This window comes from Thunnus albacares, chromosome 3 (assembly GCF_914725855.1).
Source record: "Thunnus albacares chromosome 3, fThuAlb1.1, whole genome shotgun sequence".
NCBI classification, from domain to species: Eukaryota; Metazoa; Chordata; class Actinopteri; order Scombriformes; family Scombridae; genus Thunnus; species Thunnus albacares.
In genome coordinates, this window is record NC_058108.1 from 6,858,558 (window position 1) to 6,879,731 (window position 21,174).

Consider the following 21,174-nt stretch of genomic DNA (forward strand, 5'->3'; position numbering starts at 1 on the left):
TTTACTGGCATCAGAGTTTCCTGAATGGTACACCTATACACTTGGTTGATATTAGTAGCCTGTGGTGTAGCCTACAGGTTGGAAGGATCGGAGGCAGCTGGGAGCCATTGTGGCTGCATTCTGCCCTGCCGATTCAAAACACAGAATATCAATGTTGTTCGTTTGAAAGCAACTTTATGAAACTAGGACTAACTAGGTCTACAGCAAACGTTAGATTAATTATCTACTTTGCCTCAGCTGATAAATTTGCTAGCTTGCAAAACTGATGGTCACTGGCTAGAAATGCTTTTGCCTGCTTTTATCTACTTCTGTCTCATATTTAAAACTTTCTGCAAATGTTCAATCTGTCACTGTTACCATTAAGTGCATTATCCACCTGTTGTGCATTTTCAATTTGTGCATAAAAAACCCTGAAATTTTGAAAAAGAGTTTTTACATTTGGCTGAGGTGGAAAAGATGATATATTGATAAAATCAAAATGCAACAAAGTACAATAGAAACCTGAAGCATGTGACTTAAATGTCATTTAAGCTTCTGCTTCATTGAAGAAACTACAAATACCATGTAGACAGATGAGGAGACTATACCGTTCCCCAGATTAATACATGAGACAAATATAAATGTAATATGTCCATCACATTTCCACATGGTTTTCCATTGTTTGAGGTTTGACTAGCGTTCTTTCAGTTACGTCAGCTTGTTGCACCGTCATCTTCTGCAATGGTGTCATAGCACCAAACTGGAGAATTAGCACCAGTAACTTTGTATCTTGATGTGCCCGATTCCTAACATTTGAAGGCAACAGTAGTTGATGAAAACATGCATTAAGGCATGCATTCTCATCTTCTTTAGCCAATTTTCTGGAAACATGATTAAAATTTGTGCTACACTGAGTATTGTAAACCACATATGTGCCATGCAAGAATGGAAAGTTTGACAGGCTTAGCAACAGTAACTAGGGGAGCAGGGATTAGCTAGCGGTCAATTGCTTAATGGTGGTTCAGTGTGACGGGGCGCCCGTGAACGCTCCGTCATGCCCTAACCGGCGTGCGTTTCTCTCTCTCTTGGCCGTAAGAGAGAGCGCCGGTGCCGGGAGCGCACAGCGCTCCCACTGTTCCTGCGGAGCCATGCTCCGGTTAAAACTGTTCCTTGCAGGCCCGCACTTGTGTCCCGCGGTCTTGCACTTCCACAAACTTTTCCCCCATTGTCCGAACTCTTTTCTTCACGCTAGGCGTTCGAGGGTGCACACTCGGCGTTGACGCGACACACACACATACACACATACACACTTACCTGCTGCTGCTGCCCCTTGTTTGCCTCCGGGCATGAGCCAAACTGAGGCACTCCCTGGACACACCATAAATAGCGCTTGGTGGCGCGCTTAAGAGGGTGATGTGACCGTGGACCATACCATCAACATTGAATGGACTGATATTTTATGATTTATTCTGGTTTGGGGGTATTTGGCCATAGCTGTATGGAGGGCGATTAGTGCCATTTGTCCTTTATGCGAAGCATATCATTGATTTTTGAATTTATGTTTGTTGTGTTGTCAAATTTGACTGTAGGACGCTATAATTTGTTAATTGGTTTGCCCGGGGGAGGGGCTAAGAATATATAAGGGGAGCTCTGCTCATTTAGGGTTGTTGGGTTTTTGGTCTTGGCCAAGTAACAATGTGGGTGACCAGCTGCCAGTGTGAAACCTGTCTTATAAATACTTTTTTTTGTTATTGGGTTTTTTCCACTTCTGCACTGTAAATATTTTTGCCACTCTTGTTTGGGAACTTGGTGTGAATAAAAAATCACCACGCTGAAGTTTCTCGTCGTCTGAGCCATCATTGAAAGCGAACCGCGACATTCAGTGACTGCAGAAAGCTTGCTTTTGCTTATCATTAATTTGGAGTCAGTGAATGAAAAAATAAAACTGGTGAGGGAAAAAGATGTTTGCAGGTGAGGTACTCACATTCACTGTGGAAGCACATAGTGTGCGTGACTCCTGCATAGCAATGAGGCAGAAGGCCGTCATGGAGGCATCTGAATCTGTGCCACTCACATCACCCTACACACACAGTTGTCAGAACCATCATCAATATCAACAACATAAACATCTCTTTGTTCATATACTGTAAGATCATAGTGATGTGATTGTGTAGCTATTTTATAGCATCAATTGAAGACTGATGTAACTTAAATCATTGCACGCACAGTCATCTTTGCATTGTATACTTTTCCAACTTCTCTAAACAGGCCATCAGGTTGTTGTGCTTTGAGAATTAGAAACTTGACAGCGTCACAGACATCATTTCTTTTCACTACCACCAGACTGCTGGCCATGGCAAAAACCTTGGCAACATATGCTGTCAGCCTTAGAGAGGAGAGGAGGGGAGAGAGTGTAAAAGTTTAGTTAAATTTATTTTCACATGAGATACACCCATCCTCACAAAGTTGGAATCTCAGTTAAGGAGGATGAGCAAACATTTACATATGTGATTATGAATGTTTTGATGCCTCACCACGTGCTACTTGGGTAATTGGCCCAAATAGCAAAAGAACCATCCTTCTTACGGTAATTCAGCTGCTTCTGGTAGCCTGGACACAAACAAAACCCACAACCTTTTCACTGACTTCCATTCAATTAATCTTATCCAATGTATGACAATTTGAGAAGTCTTGTTAAAGTGTGATCCCTGTTTAGAGTGTATACGGTCATTTTTTTTCTTCAATTTATAACATCTTTCAAATAATGTTGATGGCATTGTTGTTTTTGTAAAAAAGTAAGACAATCCCCCTAGTGAAAACTGCTGTAGTCTATGTGTTGCATTCATTCAACCCATATTCTGAATGTTCCTGGCCAGGATCTGTGGGGCAGGAGCAGCATGCATTGCTGTCTACCACTGTCTTTTTTGATATCACTTCTGCCAAAGTCAGAAATTTAAAAATCTGACACATAGGGGTTTTTGTGCTAATTGTTGTATCTATGTGTGCCTACCGGTTTTGATGTGTTGCAGAGCTTCGCCATGTTTCTGAAGGCCAATGGTTTCCCACTGGTTGGTTTTGTCCAAATATGTGGTTGCAATGACAGGCAGGGTCATGTGGATCATGTTCTGCTCTCCACAGCCTGCGGGCTGGTAGATCAGACTACCCATTGACGTCCCACTAATGGCATTCTTCACCAGTTCACTTACTTGCTCTCTCCCTGCATGCACACACACACACAGAAACCATAACATTATAGATCAACTGGAAGAAACAACCAAACAAACATGTAAAGGTCCCGCACAACCAGTGAAGTCATTGCCAATGAGAAGCAACAACAGTAACAGTTTACACCAGTGCAGTTTTTTGTTTGCCCATACAACATTATATCTCACCTGTCACAGAGATCTGTGTGCTAGCAGGTGTGTCTGGAACCATATCCTTCTGAGGTATATAGCTCTTGATAGTTTCTTTTTGTTCACCACCTAAAGGGACGCACCATGGTCAAGTTGGAGGATTAATTACCAAGTGAAGAAAACATGATATTACTAAATTACTTTGTTGCTCCTATACTGCAGCCATTTAATGGGTAAACTAATCACACAAACCTTTAGGGTCCAGAGTTATACTTTCTGTAGATTTAACCAATTCGCCTTCAGGCTGGAGAAACAACAGGACAAACATCAGAGAAAATATTTTTGAGTAAACTTTATAGGCTGGTGTATAGGAAAATAGAATCTGGCTTCCTTGTTCAAATATTGTTCTATCTTTCTTAGTCTGTTTTTCTTATTTTCAATTGCATTTAAAAAGACTGATATACAGAAAACAAGAGTCTTCTAAACATGCATCAAAGTTAAGCCCCAAAAGATGAGTGTTTCCCTTTAATGACAATAAGTAACATAACTTTGATCTCAATCAAGTGGCTAAATAGGGCAACTGAACAAACTGATTGTAACTGGTTGAAAGCCTCTTACCACCACCCGCAGCATCTTCTTGATTCCATCACTGAGATGTGAGTATTTAACAGCTGCTTTGACTTCAATTGGGTATTCTCCTGCCTTCATGGGAATAATGATAAAGGGTACAGACCGTGTTGTTTTGGGCCAAACTTCAACCTCCTGATGATACTTTCCACGCTTAGAGGCTGAACTGCACACATGGTCTGCTTCAATCAGATCCACACGCACCTTGAAAACAAGACAAAGATGGAGAAAGAAACTGAGGTATGTGCAGTTGATTTAAGATGAAGATCCCCTCCCTGAGTAGCAGATTCTGATGAAATACTGTATGTTGATTCTTCTGAGCATCTACACATAATTTTGTCACTTTTGACAATTTCAGCCACTGAGTGTCATTATCTATAGAATAACAACAACATTATTTCAGTTTTAAAGGACCAGTGTGTAGGATTTAGTCATCTAGTGGTGAGGTTGCAGATTGCAACTAACTGAATCCCCCCTCCAAGCATGTAGGAGAACTTATGGTGGCCACAAAATTTGTGCAAAAGGCCCTCTCTAGAGCCAGTGTTTGGTTTGTCCGTTCCGGGCTACTGCGGAAGGAGACCCACTCCATATGTAGTTATAAAGGGCTCATTCTAAGGTAACAAAAACACAACGATCCTTATTTTCAGGTGATTATACACTGATTAAAACATACTTATGAATATTATATTCTGTTTGTGCCAAATTCATGCCGCTAGATGCCACTAAATTCTACACACTGTACCTTTAAATAGGGATATGCTCATATATTAAAAATAATAATGAGTATTATGGGGACGGAATCAGTTAATGATTCCGTCCCCATTTGAAGAAAATGTCATTTTTTAAACTGTTTCCTAAAAGATCAATTTGATCTTAAGAATGGAAAGGCGCACAGTAAATATTGCAGTGAGACATCACAACTATCAAAGACTGGAGAAAGGATTGCTTCTTGCTTTATTTTCATTTATTATTTCTCTTTTTGCCACATAATTTATATCAGTCCAATATTTACTACTGTTTTTGCTCTTCTGTTTGCAAACTCTCCAGAAAAATATCATAGTCTCATTGGCTTGCTGAATGTCCTGAAACACCGGAGCAGAGTAACATAGACTTACTGTGAGACGGTCTCGGCTGTAGTTGTGGAGAATTGCCTTAACTTCTATCTGCTCTCCACGGACAGCAGAGTAAGGCAGCCTGAGATCAATGAAGAAATCCCTCCGGACAATTACCTCTAACGGATCGCCAACACAGATTCCTTAAAGATGGGAGGGATTAAAAGAAACACAACCAAACAAGGGATGAGAGAAGAAGAAAATAAGTGTGAGGGATGGAGAGACAGTACAATAGTGGGCTTTTGGCTTTAAGGTTAAAGAGGCACAATTAAAGCACAAGACAGATTTTAGAGACTGAATCCTCACCGTGAGTTCTTGACAGACTAATGCCAGTGAATTCCCAGGTTGTGATTGAGTCTTTCAAAGGGACATCTCTCTCATAGACTGTTGGGTTGCTGAAACATAGAAAAGTGTAATCAGGTTGACAGGTAAAAGGTCATTTTAAATTCAAGTGGTGTCATGAAATTAGTTATCAGTATATTTGTATGTGTTTATAGATGTCAGTTGACTCACCAATTAGGTTTATTTGGAGGGCAAGCAGGCAGATTGATTTCTATAAACAGCCAACTTTCAGGGAAATTGGTGCGTGTAACAATCTCATTGCTGTCCATGTAACTGTCATCTTCCTCACCTGATGAATAGATTTAAAACGGTTGTTATTTCCACTGGGAGACACTGATTGTTTTCTAACTTTCTCTATAACCATGGAAAGTAACCACCCAGGGCTTTTCTCCCATCCCTCGTCCCTGTCTCTTACTGCGAGCCAATATGAGGCTGTCATGCTTCATCTCAGCTTGCTGTCTCTCCAGCTCCTTGCAGCAGTGTATGAAGGCCTCGACACAGGCTGTACCGTCAGTGATGTACTCGCTGCGCACCTCACAGGTGTATGAGAGGGGGGTGTCCCTCATGCCATCCAAACAACAGTCACGTTGCAGGGCTTCGTTAAATAGCTTCACTGTAAAGAAGCAGGAGAAGCAGAGGTGAGAAGGTATAGAGAGCAAGAAGAGGGGTGACGTACAACTGGACAGTTATTTAACATTTAAATACATTTGAAAGTAGGGAAAATAGAAATATGAATTGTGTTTCTATCTTTCTATTGATAGACAGAATTGCAAAGACAAATATTGTTTGTAACTTTTTGTAACATTTTGGAGAGTCCAAGCTGTGTGGCACAGGGGACTGGATATGTGTTTATTGGGTAGTTTCAGCTGTGGTTCTTACCTAAGCTGGTTGTGACATCCGTTATAGCAGTGGCTCGTCTCCTCCTGCTGGGGGCTGGACATTTCAATTCTGGAAATGCAACACAAACTAAATCTTTAAAGGAACCCAACAAGGTTAAATGTAGACTTGAGTTCTGCATGGTGTCTGTGACGTGATGCTATTAAAATCAGAGTGAGGTCATTTAGCTGTTTGGACAAAGGGACAGGGTGTAGGTGTGAGAACAATGAATCTACAATTGCATATATCATTTGTTGGACTGTTATATAATAAAAGATAATATAAATGCTTTATTAGCAAATACTGGTAAAGCAATTTTTTTGACACCCCTAACAAAACAGAGGACCATGATCAGTGGCTGACTGTTGAAGTCAACATGGAAATATCCCAAAAACTGTGGTTCACCAGAATTACATAAAACATATTTTCTCACTTACCCTAGTGGTATTTTGCAGCTAGTTTTGGAGCTTAAGATATCTGTTACCTATTGTTTTGCAAACGTTGTTAGTTGTGCTGAGAGCATTAAAAAATGACAATTAAAAAAAAAAAAACTTACTTCAGAGTCCCTGAAACCATCTATCTTGGCTGACCTCCAGTAGTTTAACTTCTTGATTTCAACAATAAAGTGAAATCAATCACATACCACAAAAGGGAAATTTAACTTCTTCTCTTGCTGCAGTGATGCACAGGTATACTCAATGACCCAGTGACATCACTGTTGGGTGTGGCTAAAGGTACGCATTTCTGACCACATCCAAGCTGGGTTTGGTTGGGAATGGATGAATGAGATAAGAAGGAGGAGGGTAAACAATGAGACTATATATTAAGTAGTATCACCTTCTCTGTAGGGGGTCCCAGAAGCGGAGCTAGACTCGAATAACAGCCCAGCATCGTAGAACACACTCATGCTGTCCTTCCCTCCACCTGGTGTGCAGCCTGTGTCGTACTTCTCTACTTGGTCCCACACCTAAGCAGCAAAATACAAACACACAAGGGTTAAATTAAACGGACATATCAGTAAACTCACATGACAAAGTGCATGCCAAAAATCTGCTGCATGACAACGTCATCCTATTGGATATTATTTGAAAGCACAGACTAACACACTTGTACACTTTGTATCTATTTTTTATCTGTACTTAAGAAATACTGAAAAGGGAACATGTGTACAAGTTATTTATGTCTTAAACCTAGATTTTGCGATGAATCCCATTTCAAATAGGTTGGAAAATACAGATAGAATAAAGAAATTGCCTTTTTCTGGGTGAGGCGGTGCTTGTTGTTTAGGACGTAGACGCCTTTGTCAACTGCCACCAGTCCCACTATGGCCCCTGGGTCTCCTGTGACCTTCAGACCAAACATCCTGCGAGGCTCATAGGCTGAAGCAGGTCTCAATGATTCCAGCTTCAGCTAGATGTGAAGAGAAAGACATGAAGGAAACATGCAGATTTGTATTTGTTAGAGCGGTTACATAAAAATATATCCTAGAACTTAAATCAGCTTGACTGTGGGTGGATTTTTTTGTCCACTTCATTAGTTTAACTACTTCAGTGTTGTGTGCCTCACCGAGCCCATGCAGGAGTCCTTGACATCCACCCAAACAGAGTCTGATACCACTTCATTGTCATCTGTATGGTAGAAGGCTATGATGCGGAATGATGGCAGCATCTCTTTGGTGATGTGAAATGACAGGGAAATCAGTGTTTGTCTTTTTGACCTGTGACGGCCATGTTTCACCAGCTGACCTCTGCTCAGGATCTGAGGGCACAGATTTGAACATCAGCACTCAGCCAACATGTGTGTACATATTGGCACAAGACACAAACACTCAAGCATGTGCACAAACACACACACATGCACAGGTATAAAACATTTCTCACCAGGTATGTGATGTCTTTATCTTGAGTTTGCTGCCTGTTGAGGTTGAGGTTGATTTTCAAGTTTTCCCCTAATTCCATCTCAGCTGTATCCACCCCTACAAAAATTACATTTTGTGATTATTGCTAGACACGGAAGAAATCTTGGCACTTAGGCAGCACCGCCACTGCCATCCGCATCTTCTTTTAAAACCTCATGTTGTTTCAGGATGTTTCTTACCTATGTGGATGTAGTTATTGTTTTTGGTAGTATATGGGAGAGCTACCATGGTGGCTGATGCTTGCCTTCCAGGTGAAATACGAGGATCGTTGGTCTTTATCTGCAATCAAACACAGACATAAGTAAGTATATACGCACAGTTAAATAAATGTATGCACATGAAAAGTCTCAGGTCTATCCTATCCAATATTGTCCTTGACTAGTGTACCTCAGCCTAGAAAAAGTAAAATCAATTAAAGAAATAACAAAAAGATTTGTACCCTTAGATAAACATCAGTTGACAGAACAGAAAATCCAAATTCAAAGTTTTTGAGCTTGCAAACGATACGGCTTTGTCCTATTTGAGGGCTGTTTTAAATCTTGCCATTTAATTGTGTTAAATAAAAACTGTTCCTTTTTCTCACTTGAGTTAAGGCACTTTAAACTGACATCCAGCATCAACTGAAACTACAACTCAACTAGTATTAAGAACACCACTAACTTCACAAACCTGTGCCTGGCTTTTTGTCAGTCATCTCCCCAATGACTTTTGCCACCAAGGGGCAGAAAAACATCAACATACACAGCCTCCACATGCTGTATTACTGGCTTATAAATTTACAATGATGATAATGATGATAATAGTGGTCAACTTTCATGTCCAGCAGAAACAGAACCACATTTGCCTTCATTTGGAGTTACGTTTCTGGCCACCTGACAAATGTGAACCTAATATTTGTTCTCCTTTTAGCTCAAAAGTTGTGGGTTTAAGCTTCCATTTGCCAAACCTGGCTGTAATGCAAAAGGGTAAAGACTTTCAAAACATTTTGGAGACTTACGGTGATCATCAGATTCTCAACCCCCACCGCTGTATTGACAGTAAGCTTAGCCATGCCATTGGGTGCAGTGAGGACTTCGGATGCAGTGTCGCCTTGCACCTGGCCTTGGTCGACCATCACAGCAACACCTCGTGCTGGAGTCTCATCAGGATTCAGAACTTCAACCTGCCATCCAAGACACAAACAGCTGAACAATCAGAAAAGATCTAACTATGTTATTAAAAGATATATTATTAATGGTAACCTGATGCTATTAGATTACTTTGGCTGCAAACTGCACAAGCTGGGCACTAAGTATTATGACTTAATATCTAGTGACCCTGTGTGTTTATGTGTGAATTTCTACTGTGTAATGATCTGCTTTGTATCATAATGATCCATTACAGATTGGAGTATTGCACCAATCAGTTGTATGGATATTAAGGAAGCATTAAACAGCATGCGGCTTGTGAAAAAGAAAAGAAAGAAAAAATGACCTATGGCATGAAAGTAGGGTTCAAACTGTGACTGTATTTCAGCAGTGAAATGTTTTCTGGAAAGGGTTTATTTAAAGTAGAATTATTTACCATAACATCAAAGGACATTCCTGGTTTGAAATATTTGGGTGTTTTCTTGAAGTGGATGGTGTAAGGTGATGTGACAATCTGGATGCCTCTCAACTCTGCCTCTACCATTTCACTACCTGTGAGATGATGCAGAAACACAAACACATGCACACAAAAAGTATTTTTACACATTTTTGCTTCATTCATGAGTAATTGATACAGAAACAATGTAAATCCATTCAATTTCTGACATACTTATCCTGATATGGTATTTTTATTTTCTTTCTTTCTCTTTCTTGTGTTGGAAATTTTAGTTAATTTTACTTTGAACCCTGTTGTGCTGCTAAATCATATGATTCCCACATGATCAAACATACTGAACAGGCAGAAACACAGTCTCTCTTTCTTACCGCTCTCTGTCAGCACGCTGACAGCTACATATATGGACTCCCCCACCAGCTCATTGATGTTTGGGAAGGTCTGTGTGATGTGCTCTTTCTTCAATGTGACCTTTCCAACACCATCCTTGACCTAATGTGACATAATACAGAACTGCATCTTGAAATACAGTCAGTGGACAGTTGATAGGAATTTTGTTTAGTGCATAGATTCTTATGTTAATCTGGCTTAATTCTGAACATTAATACCTCTCTCTGAATATAACAATTATAACTGACATATGGACAACAGTAAAACCCCAGACATTTTTCATGTACTGCAGTCTTGCAGATTTTGTAGCACTGGTAAAGGCCAGATTTGAGTTTATATGCTTGTGAATATGAGAAATTAGACACAAAGAAATTGACAGACAGATATGGCAAAAATGTTAGTATGCACTCACCGGCACTCTCTGAAGAGAGCTGGGAAAGCTGTTCTTTTGATCATCCTGCACAACCCCAAACACCACGTAGGCTGTCCCATCCACCTTTTCACCAAACAGATACCTAAAACCACAAGAGAAGGACACATTTTAAGCCCACAATCAAATAAAACAGGAGAGAGGTAGAATAGGAACTATTACAAAAAGAATAGTCAAAACACCTTTTACTTTCTCCTCCAATCCAATCTACCAATCAAACTCAATCTCCAAATGAAGGATGTATGAGGATTCTGGAGGAGTGGCTGCACTGGGAGTGAGCTCCTGATCCTTGAACCCAAAAAAGTGGAACATTTTGCAAAATAATCTTCAGAAATGACTCTCGTCATCAACATCATCTTTGGATATATTTTTCAAATCAAAACAACTATCTAGCTGTCAACTGCTATCTGCTACCTGCTGTTACCAATATTCCAAAGGAGATACAGCACCAAAGAAGCTAACAGAAGAGTTATTTTTTGAAAACAAGAAGAAAACTCAAAGGATCCTTGCTGGTAATGTAATCCATGCATGCTGGAGCCTCTCTATGCACCCTGGACTCAAGAAGTGATGACATATGACTGGGGGTCACTCAGGATGGATAGATGGTCAACTCGCCCCCCTGCTGACTCTGCTACCAGGCCAGTCCAGGTTTTCAAATGTTAACATCAGATTAAACATCAAGGAAGACCATTTGTACATCAATCTCAACATCGAAGGAAACAGCCCTGGCCACATGGATCTTCTGGGGTTCCTAACCGCCCGGATGGCGGCCTTTTCTCCCCGCTGAAGTCGAGAGGAGGTTCCGGGTGCACCGGGCTGGTACTGAGGGGCTTAAGAGGAGCTTCTACCCTTGGCCACCGGGATCCTGGATGGGATTGCTACATAGGACTGTTCCCCAAGGCCATTAATCGTACCACAGAGCATGCCTGTCAAAAACTGCGTCAAGTTCAAAGCAGTGTTTCATCAGCAAAAACACCTGGGCTGTGTTTCATGGAGTGCTTTTTGGACTACTGTTGGTACTCATTGCTGTATTGCCTGTACGTGTCTGTCTGGCAAGAGCAATCAACACTGATGGAAAACAGCTGGGACACCGAGTGATTGAGCTTGGGACAAATGCTGGCTCATGGCCAGTTGATGCTCCTACAGTGAGTTTTCATCATAACGTACTGAGATATTTTACAATCTATTCTTTTGTCCTGCGGCACGGACGAGCCAAGGTACCAGAGCGAATCACCGATCCAGTGGACCGGTCATCTGCCACCCCATTTTGGAGAATAGCAGGTCTCCTCTTCATGCTGCTCCTGCTGTCCGGAGATGTTCTACTAAATCCTGGACAAGTGACACCTGGAGTGCTTCAGAACTTTGATGCTGATTTGTGCCTGAGTGTGTCTGGGACTCCTCTGGTGCTGATGATGAGTGAGCATCAACTTTCTTCTTCTTCTCCCTTAACAGACTAAACTTTGTTAACACAAGGCATAATGTCTCAATGAATAACTTTTCACTACTGGGCTGTGGAGAGGTCCAGTGTCTCTCTCACAAAACCTGCTGCTGATGAAGCCCTGCAGTGAGAAGGCAGAGGTTATTCAAAACCTTCTACACTGTCAATCATGGAAAAGTCTAATGGGACCCGAAACTGAAACCGAGGGGGCTATTAGGTGGAGATTTTAACATCAGAAGCATTACTGCAAAGAGCAATCAGCTAACTCATCTTGTGTTGGACTCAAATCTGGACTTTCTCTGTCTAACTGAAACGTGGTTGAAACAAAGAACTCCTGCGAGTGTGTTCACGGTGCCTGGATACCGTTTCAAAAGAGACAGACCTGATGGAAGAGGAGTAGGGGTGCTTTTTATGTGAGAGACAACATCAAATGTGAATGTGTGGTTTACAATGTGGGTAACATGTTAGAATATGTTGGGATAAAAATAATGTTATCCCAACAAATGTCTTTTAACATTATAGGTGTCTATAGGCCCCCATCTGCAGATGACACTTTATATGATCAACTTACAGAAGTCTTGAAACAGTGCAATCTCAACAAAGAAATTTTACTTATGGGTGATTTTAATGTGAACTGGGAGGATAAATCTAAGAGGAAAAAACTAAAAATGAGAAATTCCAACTAGAACAACTAGTAAAAGGCCCAACTAGGATTGCAAAATGCTCCAGTACACAAATTGATCTGATATTTACTAACAAACCAGAGAGAATAACTAAAAGTTATAATTTAATCATGGCTTATCAGATCATAACCTAACGTATCACAGATTTGAGTCACTGATCAGATCATTTGGGGGGGGAAGGGAGAGTCTGAGGGGGGGCAAATAAAACTTTGCTTTCATTCTGTAAAGCACTTACAGCATGGAACTTTTTTTCACAACATTCAGGATGTCCAACATTTAACGTTAAATAAAATCTTAAAAGATATAAAATATTCAAGGCCCAATTGTTAAATTAAATTGCAATATGAGGCATGATACCTTCCTCCTTTAAACATGGTAGTGAATGAAATTTCATCAAAACTTGATGATAACTTACAAACATGAACACACGTCTTGTCCTGCAGCTCAGCTTGTTGAACAAGCCACCAAACATTAAACATTCATCGGGGAAAAGTGCACCACCAATGGCAGTTAGCAGTTAGATGGCTAATCAGCTATGATTAGCTGCTCAGCTGCAGCACATCAAACAGCAGGTAAACATACCAGATGCAGATGTCACTATGGACCCATTAGCCTCCTAACATCCTCCAGGTCGACAGCGACCCACTTAAACTATGTGTAAACGGCTTAGCATCACACAGTTATGAGTAAAAGCAATTGGTACAATTTGGCCACTTGGAGACATTTTGGAGAGGTTTGTGGTGACACCAGTGACACCACAAACTTAAAACTCCCTAGTTCCCATAAGGTTAGGCCTAGAGGTCTGTAATTTTATACAGGTGTGCTTGACAAGATGTAGAGGGTATGTGGAGATATACATAGTTCTGGCATAAAGCATGTCCTACTTATTGTTATTCAAATGTGACTCATCATAGACAAGGATCAAAAACACTTTCTTGAGGCATATTTGAACTGATGTAGTTTTGGTTGTGTTTTAGCCACATGCTAAACAAGCACATTTCCAAAAAGGTTTAAGGAACAAAGTTATCCAAGAGCTAAGAGAAGCTAAATCTCGTTTTTATCTCAATATTTTGAATGAGGCAAAAGACAACAGTACATCGATCTGGAAAAACATTGATAATCTCACAAGGAGAGACACAAAATTTTTAGATTTTAAACTCAAAGTACAGGAAAAGTTAATTGAAGACCATCTTGTTGTTGCTTCTGTCCTCTCTTTTCTTGAATTTGTATATGAGTTAGGGAAAAAAATGTACGAAAAGGAAACTGGATATTGCTCCTATAGATGCTACAGGCCAGGTTTTCGAGCTGGTAGAGTCTAATGAGTTACAAGTTAACAAAATCATCAGCTCCTTAAAAAGCTCCAAAAGTAGAGATGCTTTCCAATTTGACACAATGTTTGTTAAATCACACAAAGATATTTTAATTCCCCCTATTGCTCATTTAACTAACTTGTCTTTTAAACACAGCTTCTTTCCTGATGACTGGAAATGTGCCAGTGTCACACCTATTTTTAAATCTCTGACACTGCCTTGAAGCCAGTAACTATAGACCAATAAGTATACTACCAGTACTCTCAAAGGTTGCTGAGAAAGTTGTCATTAAACAACTGACAACATTTCTTAATACAAGCAATTTTGGTCCACATTGCATGCAATTTGGCTTTAGAGCAAATCATTCCACTGAAACTTTGCACAAACTTTGCACTTAATTGGGCAAATTAAATCAAGACATAGAAGGAGTAGGTGGTGCGTAAAGCATTTGACACAGTCAATCATGACGTTTTAATATCAAAACTCTCTAAATTTAACTTCTCATCTAGAGCACGACACGGATGTCTTCATATTTATCTAATACGATACAATGTGTTAAAGTTTGGAACGCACTGTCCAGTAACATGAAGTGCACAATGGGTGTTCCACAAAGGTCCGTGTTAGGTCCCTTATTATTTAGCCTATATATTAATGATCTCCCTCAACAGTGTCATGATGTAGAACTACAAATGTGTGCAGATGACACAATTGTGTACACACATGCAAAAGCAGCTGCATTAGCTGCTGCTAAGCTAACATTTGCATTGGAAAGTCTAAATGAGTCTAAATGTAAACAAGACAAAAGGCATGTTTTTCTCTAAAACCATGGTATAACCTCCTAATGCTGATATTCTTATCAAAGGTGAAAAGATTGACATAGTTACTGATTTTAAATATCTTGGCGTGACACTGGATCCAAATTTGAACCTCAAGAAACATGTTAAAAAAACAGTTAAAACCATAAAATACAACTTAGCAAATTTTAGACATATTAGAAACTGTCTCTCTTTGGATGCAGCCAAGATATTTATGCATGCTATGATTCTTTCCCATATGTCTTATTGCATCACATGTTGGGGGCAAGCTGGAGAAACAACCATAAAACCTCTTGAGTCCTTATACAAACAAACTCTAAAAACTCTGGACAAAAAGCCAATGCATTTCCATCACTGTAGGTTACTGAGCTTTGAGAATTTTAGATTATTCTCAAATTTGTGCCGAGTATTCAAAATTTTAAATGGTTTGGCCCCTCCTCCACTATGTGACTTTCTGTACACTTGCTCAGTAAATTCTGTGAGATCCTCTAGAATATCCTCTATACAAGATTGTACCAAACCATTTCGTCACACTGCATTTGGAGTGTCAGCTTTCTCTGTGAAAGCCACAACTCAGTGGAATGCCCTACCTGACGATCTAGTGAGCTGCAGTTCAATCAGTGCATTCAGAACCAGGTTGAAGAATCTGCTGAAGGCTGCTCAGCTCTGTGGCCACTGAGTCTGGATTTGATCTCATGGTCTTCTCAAATAATCTTGCTTTTGGTTTGACATGCTTGCATTATTGATTTCTGGTTGATATTGTGGGTGTATGTGATGTGCTATTGTGTATAGCTTTGTATTTTGTATAATGTGTTCTGTGTGTTTTCTGCTTTGTACTGTTTGTTGTTGTGCTGTTGTATGTTTTGATTGTGGGGGACTACAGATGTAAATTAGCTTTGAGTTAACTCTGGTGCAGTGCATCATTTATGTTAAAAACTGTACACTGTCCCGATAAATAAATACAATACAATACAAATCCACAAAACAAAAACTTGCACCTACGTAGCTTTAATGTCGACAGTGAAGTCTTCGCTGTCCACATAGAAGAAGGGGTCAAAGGATTCCGGAATCGTCAGTTTAACCTCAAAACTGGGCAGCACTGAAAAATTGAAAACATTTTATTGGATGTGTAATCGGGTAAAGAGTAAATTGTATAGGTTTTTAAATGACAGTCCAAGTAAAGAAGGACTCACCGTATTCTTTGACTTCAAACTCTGTAGAGAAGCTCTGCTGTGTGTTGCTGTGGAACCTGGTAACCACTTTCCACAGTCCAGGACTACACACACACACACACACACACACACACACAAGGACACAAGGGCAAATACTTCAATAATCAAGCAAAAGAGTAAAATATTCATAACATTAGAGTCCAGACTTCAGACTCAAGTTATTTATGTCTTATACAAGTTGAGATATTGACAAATGAGCTGCTGCAACACACTTTTAGTGTCCTACATTCAGGTTGGCTGACAAACTACACAATAGTTAGAAAGGTACCTTTATTTTACCCCAGTTTAGACTGATTATCTAATATGATTAACTGTACTATGATTCATTTAAAATTAATATTCAGATTGAAATTGGCTGGATATGATAAATTACCATACAATTAAAAGGAATAGTTTTGGGAAACAAACATAATTGCCTTCTGATGGAGAGTTACATGAGAAGATTGATACTTTACCACTCTCATATCTGTACACTAAATATAAAGTTAAAGCCAGCAGCTGGTTAGCTTTGCTTAAAAGACTGGAAACAAGGGGAAACAACTAGCCTGGCTCAGTCCGCAGGTAACAAAATTCACCTGCTCACTAGCTCACTAATTAACATATTATATCTCATGTGTCTAGTTCGTACAATTACCTACGTGTAAAAACAATGATTTGCCAGGGGGTTGACCATTGGGCCAGAGCATTTCTTGGTTCCACCTGCTAACTTCCTGGAGTCTGCGCTGGTTGCCTGGCAACTGATAACTTGTTACTTACAGACTTAATGCTGATTTATGGTAGGTTGCTCAACACTTCTGATAAGTGTTGGTTGACAGAAATGATGTATTTTGTCGCTCAATGCTTTCCTTTCATGTCATACACCTAGAAAATTTTGTTATGTCATGGTCATATTTTGTTGCAAAATGTTATTGGGTAGTGGTGCTAACGTCGCCATGGAGATTGTAGTTTTCACTGAACTTCATTATTGATATTTTGGTTTGTAACTTAAGATACCTTGTAACATCCTTGTTTAATTAGTTCTGGTCGGGATGATATACCAAGCTGGCTGGAGGACAGTGTCTGGTTACCATGGAGACAACTGAAACCTTTCGCCAAAGCATAAATTGAAAACGTCACACAGCGTTTTAATTCATAGCGACTATTTAATTTCTGTTGAGTGACACTTATCCAAAGTGTCGAGCAACCTACCATAAATCAGCCTTGAACGCAAGCCAGGTTAGCTGTTTCACCCTGTTTCCAGTCCGAATTATTACATGTTAAAAATGTTAAATTCCCCACTAACACCAAACAACCACAACAGAATGTACAGTAATGCAATTAAAGTAAAATAAAATACACACCTGACAATTTCACCCAGTTTGAAATGTCCAGAGTGGATGCCTGATTTCAGAGAGAATGAATCAAGTGGCATAATGATGCCGTCAGGGGTCTAAAAATATGCAAAATTGAACAATCATTAAAAATGAGCCTTGTCAGTTTACACATTTATTAAAATCATTCTATATTTCAACAAGTCCTTTGTTTCCTGTCCATAAGCCTGATCAGTCCTTAGACACTGTCTTAAACATTTCTTTTTTTTGTCTACTTGCAACACAATCACTAGAGGGAGACATTTATTTTTATGGGTGGGACGTGTGTCAGAAGAGATGAAACAAAGGAATACAAAGGTCATTCAGGTGTTTAAGAAGCATGCAGACACAAAGTGGAAAGTATGAAAATGATCTCACCTACAGTTGAACAGTGACAGCTCATTACAATATTTAATTGAATTCTGTGCTAATCAAAGATAAAATACATTACCACAAACTCAATATCAATAGAGGGAGCAGATTGGTTTTTGCCATCTCTCTCTACTGGCTCCATATGGGGTGTCACTGCAAACATCCTGTAATGAACTGAGAGACAGAGAAGAGGTCATGGTGTATCTATTTTGAGTTTTCACTTTATTATTCCACTTATGTGAAAAGAAGAGTTCATTTTATTGTAGTTTATCATGCAGTCACTCTTGAAAAATGAGAGATGTGCTAGTCAAACTGTGATGCTCTCAGAGATGATGAGGATTTTTAGGAATTGAGTATGAGGGGGAGTATTTGCTTTCTGGCAGGTGTTTGTATTCTCTATTTATTAAATATTTTTCATGTGTTTTTTTCTTTTTTCATTGTTTGTTAATGTGTATTTATCTCTTGCTTTAAAGACCTCCTTAAAAATGATAGTTCATCTTTAGAAGTCTATTCTTGAATTTTGATATCGATATTGTACATTATCAACACCAGTAAAGAATAAATGCTTTCAAAATGTCCTTTATGAACACTAAAGAAGTAGTTCATAATGCTTATTGTTCAATTTTGCAGCAGCTTAATACATTTTACCTTCTGACATAGATTGGGTGATATATTTTCTAGGGAGATACCTTAGCATACCAACAGATATTTTCACAAGGGTAGACGTATTTCTCAGCAGTGATGCGAACTCACCTGTGCTGTCGGGGGTGTAGAGGGTCTTGTCGGTCTGGATGAAGATGTAGCCAGACTGGAAGGAGACTAAGACGATTTTCTCCAGCAGATTTTCAGGAAACTGAGCTTGCAGGTACACATACTGCTTCATGTTAGGATCCTTACTGAAGGTCTCAACAGGGATCTGAAACCAGAGACATAAACATTATGTGAGCAGCAGAATCGATATGTCATGAGCTTTTATAAATGCTAAATCTATTGTTTGTGGTCTTAATAGAGAAAATTATTTCTACAAATTAGGTGATGAATGCAGGCCAAATACAAAAAGTCAAATATTGTGTAAGAGTAACATACAGTATACAGTACATTCAGTATTTATTTTACCGTAATTTGTCCGAATCTCTGGAAGCCGTTTGTTTCATTAAGGGTCACAGATGTGGTTGCCAGATCGCTTTTGGTTGGAAAGGTCATCACTGTGATTTCAACCCTGATGTCACCTCCGGTGCAATCTTGACACCCCACAAAGATGTTTTCTGCTGTTCCTACCCGCAACAAGTTGGGGGCAGCCATCACTTGTCTGCAGAGCAGTGGGGACAGAGAGAGAGACAGTATCACTGCACTGAATCACACTGCTGCTCAGGATGCACTGACTTACTGATAAACATGGTCTTTTTAATTGTAAGGCACTATAACTCCCACACACGCTAATGACAATGAGGTTTGTCACTATTTAAACACAAGATTTACTGCTGTAACCCTGTGCCACATATTAATGCCTTAGTGTGGACATTTTCTTACAACATTTATTTCATTTAAAGGACTTTTACAGACTTAAAGAGGTAGAAATGTCCAGAATTTCACATTGTTTACATATTTTCCCTTTCTTATTTCTTTAATTGTCTTATGACCCCTCAGGTTTAATTTGGAACCACTGCTTTGCAGCTTGAGGATCATCTGATCTAGCATGGACTTCACACACAATGAGTAATCTATTTATTATCTTAACTAAAATCCAGCACTGGATCAATAGAACTGTTTGCTGTGTCTGGTGTAATGCATCACTGTGCAAACTCAGAACAAATGTGGGCCAACTTGCTGGCATCATTTGAAAGACCACATTACCTTGACTTATGAAACTGTAAACTGGTCCACTCACCATTTTGTAAGACACAAGTGAAATTAGAACTGTGTTAAACCAATACATGCACAATACGTCCTTCGTATCCATACACTTTTTAAATAAATTATAAATGTAGAGAACCACTGACCTTGTTGTCGTGCTCCTTACAGTTTCACCACAACAATTTGAATATCAGGAAGCTGAGTAAACAAACTGCATATTTTGTATTCTTTTGTTTTGTCTGTGTTAATTAAATCTCAGGAATAGTGTATGAAGGTAAGCTAGGTCTACTTACGATGGAGCTCCATTAGCCAGAGAAGACAGGGAGGCAAAGGCCAGAGAGGCCAGCAGCCACAGTGAAGTTCTACACATCCTCCTACCTGATCCTGATCTGCTGTCAATGAAGACTCTAGCTGCAGCACTCTTCTTTTATCCCCCCACAACTCTTCCTGTCTTCACTACTGTCTCATCCGTCCCCTTCTCAAAGCAGCAATTTCACATTTCTGATGTACATTTTCTAATATGATTCCCTTGTTTTTTTCTTGCTTGTAAAATGTAGTCACCTATGGTTATTCTCAACCTGCTGAATAAGTATATTTCCACATAAACATATTGAACATGCACAAACACACAGACAACTGTTGAGGTAAAAGTCTATCTGGCAGGGTTTTTTGAGTTGCAGCACCAAGGAATTTTCTCCAATGACAATCTCATTCAAAAAATTATGATCAATCATTTTAATGTTTATTTCTTTCTTGAATTATATGATAATATATTTTAAATAATTTAGATCATACTATCACTCAGTGGACTTAATGATTTGCATGTTGTATATACAAATATGTCAACCATCAGAGATTTTGCCTGTTTATACAAAGGCATCTACCCCTTTAATTTGGTTGGTTGTATAAAGTCAATGAGGGCAATGTGGTAAATCAATGAGCGGGACTGCTTCATGTAAATTCTGGGTTTTTCTTTCATGTTGACTTGTCAGGTATTTAATTTGCTGGATTTGCCAAAAACAGACATATCTCTCAGGTATTTTATCCATGAATTTCATATATTACAACTCTTTCATCTCTACTGATTGCAACAAAACATATTTTGTCAGAAAATTGGACTTGAGACATTTTTTTTATTAACATGTCTTTTTTGAAGAACACACATGAACACAAGTGGTACATAGGAGCAAAAAGTGCCAACTAGACCCCTCCATCCACTATATATATATTAACCCATATTAATTCTTTAAATGTAATTCTCTCCACAGTATATAATGTAAATTGTAATCCATTCATTCTGGTTTGGATTTATGGATCTTATGTCCTTAAGCCATTTTCTGGTCAAAGCATTTTTGCATGCCACTAACAGCACTCCCAACAAGTATTTATCTAACTTTGCACAGGAAAACTCTTCTAGATCACCATGATACATTATTTTAAAATCAAAATTAACTTTCATCTTAAAAACTGCCTCCAGAACGTTGTGACCAGTTCCAGAAAATGTGAGGGTGAC

General features: G+C 39.3%; 1 protein-coding gene across 1 annotated transcript in view; it reads right to left on the reverse strand.

Annotated features, from left to right (window-relative positions):
- LOC122978924 (complement C3-like) overlaps positions 1–20,396 on the reverse strand; it is a 41,109-nt gene extending 20,713 nt beyond the window's left edge. The window contains exons 1-28 of the mRNA XM_044346013.1: positions 19,955–20,396; positions 18,924–19,116; positions 18,561–18,723; positions 17,887–17,981; positions 17,427–17,515; positions 16,048–16,130; positions 15,857–15,953; positions 10,591–10,693; positions 10,160–10,280; positions 9,771–9,886; positions 9,205–9,369; positions 8,387–8,486; positions 8,170–8,264; positions 7,856–8,047; positions 7,544–7,699; positions 7,127–7,256; positions 6,293–6,361; positions 5,829–6,026; positions 5,585–5,702; positions 5,378–5,466; positions 5,075–5,214; positions 3,951–4,163; positions 3,585–3,636; positions 3,372–3,461; positions 2,990–3,196; positions 2,514–2,589; positions 2,206–2,365; positions 1,964–2,059 (exon numbers count right to left, since the gene is read on the reverse strand). Coding sequence (XP_044201948.1) covers positions 1,964–2,059; positions 2,206–2,365; positions 2,514–2,589; positions 2,990–3,196; positions 3,372–3,461; positions 3,585–3,636; positions 3,951–4,163; positions 5,075–5,214; positions 5,378–5,466; positions 5,585–5,702; positions 5,829–6,026; positions 6,293–6,361; positions 7,127–7,256; positions 7,544–7,699; positions 7,856–8,047; positions 8,170–8,264; positions 8,387–8,486; positions 9,205–9,369; positions 9,771–9,886; positions 10,160–10,280; positions 10,591–10,693; positions 15,857–15,953; positions 16,048–16,130; positions 17,427–17,515; positions 17,887–17,981; positions 18,561–18,723; positions 18,924–19,116; positions 19,955–20,031 — 3,483 coding nt within the window. The 5' untranslated portion in view covers positions 20,032–20,396. The remainder of the gene's footprint in view (positions 1–1,963; positions 2,060–2,205; positions 2,366–2,513; positions 2,590–2,989; positions 3,197–3,371; positions 3,462–3,584; positions 3,637–3,950; positions 4,164–5,074; positions 5,215–5,377; positions 5,467–5,584; positions 5,703–5,828; positions 6,027–6,292; positions 6,362–7,126; positions 7,257–7,543; positions 7,700–7,855; positions 8,048–8,169; positions 8,265–8,386; positions 8,487–9,204; positions 9,370–9,770; positions 9,887–10,159; positions 10,281–10,590; positions 10,694–15,856; positions 15,954–16,047; positions 16,131–17,426; positions 17,516–17,886; positions 17,982–18,560; positions 18,724–18,923; positions 19,117–19,954) is intronic.
- Positions 20,397–21,174: the final 778 nt, after the last annotated feature.